The 7456-nt window shown below is 44.4% G+C and overlaps 1 protein-coding gene across 1 annotated transcript; it reads left to right on the forward strand.

The window, feature by feature from the left end:
- Positions 1 to 2165: 2165 nt before the first annotated feature.
- aplnra (apelin receptor a) lies at positions 2166 to 4337 on the forward strand. Its single transcript, XM_061259640.1, has one exon. The coding sequence runs from the start codon at positions 2365 to 2367 to the stop codon at positions 3448 to 3450; it is 1086 nt and encodes a 361-aa protein (XP_061115624.1). The 5' UTR covers positions 2166 to 2364; the 3' UTR covers positions 3451 to 4337.
- Positions 4338 to 7456: the final 3119 nt, after the last annotated feature.

Raw genomic sequence — 7456 nt, forward strand, 5'->3', positions numbered from 1 at the left:
CTAAATGACCCATTAATAAAATGATAAGAGCCATTTTGATTCGTGATATTATCACAACCCCATACCTAACTCTTGATGTATATGTACCTTCGACTGTCATTTTGGACTATAAAAACAAATGATCTAAACAAATGAATATGAGACACTTTAACCATGTAAATGAATATTACTGGGTTCTATGACTTTTCGCTGGCGTTGCGTTCCGAATCCACAATTAGTTGAGAGAATGCGTAGGCCGCCTTCTCCGCATAGCGCCCTCTCCTGCAAGCCCTGAGCACCGCTGGCTAGTTCCAGCACGCGCGTCATTGGATTCCCAGCAAAGTCTGACTGCGGCTCTAATGTTTAGAGGGACTAGGCGGTAATGTCACTTACTGTTTAAACTGGTACATTTGTCTGTCTCGAAATTATGTTCATGAACAATATTTTACCAAATTTAGATGGGATAAAATAAGAATTTTGTCTGAAATATATTTGATTGGATATGCGCAGGAAGCAGTAGCCTACGCAGTTGTTTGTTTTTTTCTGGCATGAAGTCTAACTTCAAAAGATTATGACGAATGGACATTCTGAAATTACGATTTTTTAGATCTACTAATAGTATACCAATTCATCAGCACCACCAGTCCATGATTTCGTTAATTGAATGTTCGTCTACAATGTAGATGCTGAAACTCTCGCTGAGTTTTAATTGATTGATAAACCATGGAAATTAAAGTTCAGGCGTAAAAATTCACTTCACACCCCGTTTAAATTGCTGACTTGTATAATTTTTTTTTTTTTTTTAGAAGAACCACTGGCTTAAGATTTATTACATAATGAATCAACAATCAGCATTTCACTGAGCACAAACTGAAACCTTATTCAGGCTAAATCTTATCCATCCATTGAGTGTTTTTAAAAAAAATACTATTTTCGCCGGATGCCTATAGATCACATGAATTAGAACTTGTTTTCGTTACATTACCCTGGGCTTGAAATAACATAGCGCTTGACAAATTCGATATAATATAATGAATAATTTATGATAGGACAATGTGTATACTGTAGCTCTGGGGCGCTGCTGAAATATATATCCTTGCTAGTAAATTAAGCGACAACTGGACTAAAGTGCGTTTGTCCTGATTATTCTAAAAACATCCATCATAGCTATATGTCTGTAATTAGAGCTTGTAACAGCTATACAACTTTTTTTATTGGCTGTCCTTTGTAATTACCATTAAACATTAAGGAAACATAGGCCTATTTGCATTGCCATTTCATTACGATTTTCTTGGGGTAAGATTTTCAAAGTACATGTCACGAGTTGCTGTAATGTGTGAGTGAAGCAGGTACACAGTTGCATGTGATCTGAATTCACGAAGTAGCGACAGTTAGCACCGTAGCTTTTAACATTATAATTTACCTCCGGAGGGTCTACTTCAACTGCATTTAACGTGATGCTTGTTCGGGCTTGTACGTTTATGGTGATATAGTTATATAATATGTGGTCCCTAGAAATGTTTTAGTGGTAGCGAAAGTTTGGAAATTAATGTGGTCACATAACTAGCGTTGGGTTTTTTTTCTTCTCTTTTTTTTGGTTCTGTGTGAAACCTTATTAGTAAAGATTTGTTTTCATTTTTTGTTCTTTTGACGCTCCCGACAAACTTGAATCTTTCATTCAATGGAACGTCTCACGGGACTTCGCGTGGCACTCATATAGCCTTCTATCGAATGTGAGACTGACAAACTGAAATTTTAAAATGTTAAGTCTCAGAATCTCGCTTAGAATCATCATGTTTCGTTGGTATTGTCGTCCACGCATAGTGTCGGCTATAAGGTTTTGCCAGGGTTAGACGATTAATTGGATAATTATTCTCATTGACATACTAGTATGATAAATATCTGGTTAGGTGCTTTAGAGAGAAATGTTGGAATATAATATAGGACTATGAATAGAATGTATCCCTACCGGAAAATAATAATAATTATACGAGTTGAGAAGGAAAACCAGGGGCTATGCGATGGATGTGTAAATTTGTGGTGTGAGCAAGAGAGTAGGGGGGCGGGGGTTAGAGGAGGTGATTGATGGGGGAGGGGGCACTAGTCCTGGGAGGAAAAAAGGGGTGTGGATGATTGTGAGTTTAAAAAGGCAGACTGCCCTGCACTACGAACTCAGACAGAGACTCCGTTGTTGGTGCGCTGCCAGTGTCTGCGGTTCAGTTTCCGAAGTTATCATTCTATTTTTTGCGCTTCTGTTTTTATCGAATCCAGCTTTCCCCCGTCGTGTTTTGCGCAAGTTCAGTGCCATTGGGCTCTAGAGGGAAAAAACACATCACTGGACTATTTATCCATTTCCCCCTCTCCAAACTCAAGAAAATCTGTGATATGGGTACCACTGAGGAATATGGATACATGCAGTTTGACTACTATGATGACAATGACACTATGTGCGATTACTCGGAATGGGAGCCCTCTTATTCTCTCATCCCCGTTCTCTACATGCTCATCTTCATCCTGGGGCTGTCGGGCAACGGCGTGGTCATCTTCACTGTGTGGAGGTCCAAGTCCAAGCGCCGGGCGGCTGATGTCTACATAGGCAACCTGGCCCTGGCTGACCTGACCTTCGTGGTCACCCTGCCCCTGTGGGCAGTCTACACAGCACTGGGATACCACTGGCCCTTTGGTGCAGCCCTGTGCAAAATCAGCAGCTATGTGGTGCTGGTCAACATGTACGCCAGCGTCTTCTGCCTCACCTGCTTGAGTTTTGACCGCTACCTGGCCATCGTTCACTCGCTGTCCAGCAGCCGGCTGAGGTCCAGGGGCACCATGCTGGCCTCCCTGGGTGCCATCTGGCTGCTCTCAGGCGTGCTGGCCGTGCCCACGCTCCTCTTCCGCACCACTGTGGATGACCTCAACAGCAACCGCACCACGTGCGCCATGGACTTCAGCATGGTGACGCCGAGCCAGCAGCACGAGTGGCTGTGGATCGCCGGGCTCAGCCTCTCCTCCTCCGCCCTGGGCTTCCTGCTGCCCTTCCTGGCCATGACCGTCTTCTACTGCTTCATCGGCTGCACCGTCACCCGCCACTTCAACAACCTGCGCAAGGAGGACCAGAAGAAGAAGAGGCTGCTGAAGATCATCACCACCCTGGTGGTGGTCTTTGCCATCTGCTGGACGCCCTTCCACGTGCTGAAGAGCATGGATGCCCTGTCCTACCTGGACCTGGCCCCCAACACCTGCGGCTTCCTACGCTTCCTCCTGCTGGCCCACCCCTACGCCACCTGCCTGGCCTATGTCAACAGCTGCCTCAACCCCTTCCTCTATGCCTTCTTCGACCTGCGCTTCCGCTCCCAGTGCCTCTGCCTGCTCAACCTGAAGAAGGCCATGCACGGCCAGATGAGCTCCATGTCCTCCACCCTCAGCGCTCAGACGCAGAAGTCCGAGGTGCAGTCGCTGGCCACCAAAGTGTGAGGGAGAGGCAGCCCCTGCCTGCGATAAACTCTCCTGGTATATCAAGGACTTTTCATGACCCCCCACTTTTAAAGACATTTTTTTGTGTTTGTTTGTGGCGATGAGGGGGGGAAAAGGAACGCCAGAGAACTGTGGTGAAGTGAAAAGGAGATAGAGTTGCATTTCAGTAGATATGAGTGCACATCTCCCACTAACAACGCAGCTGATGATACTGGAGGGGGAAAGTGGGACTGTGGGGGTGGGCGGGGAGGAGGGTACCCTGTGCCAGTAACTGTGTTTTTGTTCAGTAACTTACAGACGCTCAGTGCTCAGACACTCTGGGACAATCCTTTTTCTCCTTAAGTTCCACAGTTGGGGTCAGCTGGCTGAACCCACCGCTGCTGGTATCTCCATACCTTTTTGACAGAGGTAAAGCATATATATCTTTTTTTTAAGGAAGAAAAGATCTTTCTTTTTTCTTTGCTTTGTTCTTCAGGTGTTCTACGAGCACTGCAGGGGGGTAGGGGAGTGGAGCCCTGGTCATGGGGGAACGGGGGGGTTTTGCAATGTGTGAGCATGTACCCCCCCCCCCCCCTTACATTCTAATTACACTGGTAAAAAAATGTACAGTATTTTCATACTTTCTCTCTCATGTTGTATGTGTCAGGTTTGTTTTTTTAGCACTTGTATAAAGATTAAAAATGTATGGGGCAGTGGGAGGCCTGGGAACCTATTCCTCCACTCTTGCTTGTTTGTGTTAGTCAGGGGAAGAGCTTAGGGCTGTGATGGGGGGTCGCTGGGTGTTGAGGGCAGTGTAAGTCGAGGAAAGGTGTTGTGGCTTAATTAAATAGTTTAAAGAGGAGACAGGGGGCAGACAGGCAGATGGCAGCTGACAAATGTTTTGTTGGATAGGGGAGGGAGGGAGGCGGATCTCTTTTCCAGCAGCTCTGATAGTGGAGACTCTGTGCACTGGGGATACTGGGGTTTGGGGGGGGAGGGGGTGTAATTTCATGAATTAATTTTAGCTGTATGTAACTAACTACTGTATGATACACTTATTGCTTTGTTTGTAAATAAAAATATGGTTTATAAAATAAATTGTTTCTCATGATGCTGTGCAATATTGTTTTTTTTTTACTATGCTAAATTCCTTTGGGTTTTTGTGCGAAGTTGGATGTCCTGGTGTACTCATGCACAGAAACATGCATGCATGCACACACACACACACACACACAACTGATTGTTCATCCATAAACTCTCCCTACCTTCAGGGAAATAACATTTTATTTGTTGCTTTTGGCCTGTCGGTAATGTGGCTGTGTGACAAGTGAGTGTGAATCATTTGTCTGTGACTACCCAACAATGATGTACAAATTGTACTCTTTTAGTTTGTAAACATCCATTCTTTTTTCAGTGTTTTGCAATCCATGGAGAAGCAGGCTCAAACCTAACATGCCTTCGGGGCTGGGAGGGGAGGGGACCCGTTTATTGTTAATTACGTACCTGCTTATATTTCTGTGAAAATGTACCTACATTTAAAAGCCCCTCTGAATGTGATGGAGTGCAGTGGGATTCATGAGAAGCCCACATGCATTACATCATTCCACATGCATGTCAGCCCCTCCATGAAAAGTAAATATCCTCACCCACTGCCAGAAATGCATTATGCCAAGGCCTCTTCAGCAGCACAACCTGTTAGAGGCCTGGAAGAGGACGGGGTGTGGTTTACTACCCGAACAGCCCCGTATGACTGAGATAACATTTGTGAATGAAAACTTAATGAAGCATATTAGATGGGACGTCCTGCTTCCTGAAGCACACTGATTACTCTGAGCTCTACAAACGTGAGCTGTCCAAGAGAATCACTCCGCTTGAGCTGGACTCTCTATGCAATATCGCAACGGTCCCTTTTGTTTGTGCTCACCGTTACTATTGGCTGCCAGGAGGGGTCGGCTTGTGTCTTGCCCCTGTTGCCCCCCCCCCCCCCCCCCCCTATAATCCTCTATGTTTACAGGCAGCTTCTTCCAGTTAACAGCCAGACTCTCATTCCCCCTGTGGGCTAGAGATGCTGTGATGGAGTTATTTGTTCTGTGGGTAATTTGTGAGCAAACTCTTGAAGGCTGAATGAATACAGAGCTGTTACCTGTGTGTGCATCTTCTTGGGAGCCCTTTGATTTGGCTGTAATGAGCTCTGTTGGACATAATCTTATTCTTGGGGGTGGGTGAAACAGTAATCCTTGAACAATTGCTGGCTCTGTGCCCAGAGCACAGGTCAATATTTGTCTCTGTCAATAAGGGGTGGGGGAGGGGGTTATTAGGGGGGATTCTGACCCTCTGTGATTCTGACAGACAACATGTGGGGAGGTAGACAATGACGGACACTGTGGAACAGATGAAAGACAGCACAATCATGCTCCACATGTGACACAGTTGAAGTGCAGTTGAAGCACTCTCATACTGCAAGGAATGCTTTCTTTAGTATGCTGGGACGAATGTGAATGAGTACAGTGCTTCACATAACACAAGCATGCATAACAGAACACAGCCAGGGACATTTGATTGAAGACAGACAAGTGGACAAACCTGAACACTGTCTTATCCAAAGGATTGGGAATAATCACTGAATTCTAGCTCACTATTGTACCAGCTGAAGGTTACACACATCAAAACAGTGAGTGTTAGGGGAAAGGCTGAGTTGTGACATAATACACTTGAAACAATGTACTAAATATGCTGTCTAAATGCACGGTATGTAATACACTCTGATTACCAGTTGAATGTATTGATATCTGGTTGACCAAATCTACAAGATGGCCTGGAGAGGATTGGTTTCATCCCCCTACCAGTGTCCCACAGTGCTCTTCTCTCTTTCCACTGCAGTCATCTCTGCTCATGTCAGATCTCGGCTATGCTGATCACACTCAGCCCTTCTTCTCAGTTTCTCTCTCTGACACCCAAGACACTCTGCCTGGTGACATAATAGACTGGAGGTCCACCAGCGCTCAATCTGGGAAAGACATCAATTCAAGCACTTGCTACTTGGCTTTTCACACATTTGCACACCAAGCTGTGTAGTACTGCCCCTTCACAGACAATGAATGGACAATACACTCGAACCAGCATCCTCTGGCTAGCTGGCATCTCTTCAGGCACCAGTCTTCATGACCCTGGCTATTCTCTGCCGTCATGATCCAAAGTGGAATGACCTTCCCCGATAAATCAGGAAGATTCATTATCTGCTTTCTGCAAATGACTGAATACTCACATTTTCAGATAACACCTCAGTGTTTCTATCACATCTATCAATCCTTCCTTTATCTTGCATGGCAGTGCCACCAATATTATTGTAGTCTTCCTTATATTTAGTGATGTTTGCTTTCCATGTGAAGTGTACTTTCGTTATTATGGCTAAAACCATCTGCCCAATGATTAAATAGTGAATTTGAATTGAAAAAAAGGTAGTATTATAATTTCATTGCTATGTAAATATCCAATGCTATGTAATTTCATTATTTTCCATAAGTTGACATTTGCAAAAGGAAATAGACTGTACATCTAGAATACCAGTAACACTCTCACAAAGCAAAAACAGGAACACAAGATACCTGAATTCTAGCTCACAGCACTTTTTAAGCATGTTGCAGTCTTAGCTATGCTATTAGAGAATACATAATGCAGTAGGATTGAATTCATGAGAGCTGACTTAATCTAATAGCCTAACAAGATGTTTTAAAGGCAGCCGATTCGATTCACACTCAAGATTTTGTGATTAGCGGTGCACTCCTTTGTCTAATTACAGCCGTTACTCAATAAGCTACCATCACAGGGGAAATCACATCCACAAATGCGATGTAAGAAAACATTGAGGAGGTTTTTGTACTGCCCTTAGAGGGATGGGGAGTCACATAGCATTCGTTGAGTTCCTCATAGATACTGTTTGTATGAGAACATTTCAGAAGTCACTACAAAAGCGCAGCAGAAAAATACCTGCATGCACATGTCCAGGTTCCTCATGTCATCTATGGTT

Source organism: Conger conger, chromosome 11 (genome assembly GCF_963514075.1).
Source record: "Conger conger chromosome 11, fConCon1.1, whole genome shotgun sequence".
In the NCBI taxonomy this organism is placed as follows: Eukaryota; Metazoa; Chordata; class Actinopteri; order Anguilliformes; family Congridae; genus Conger; species Conger conger.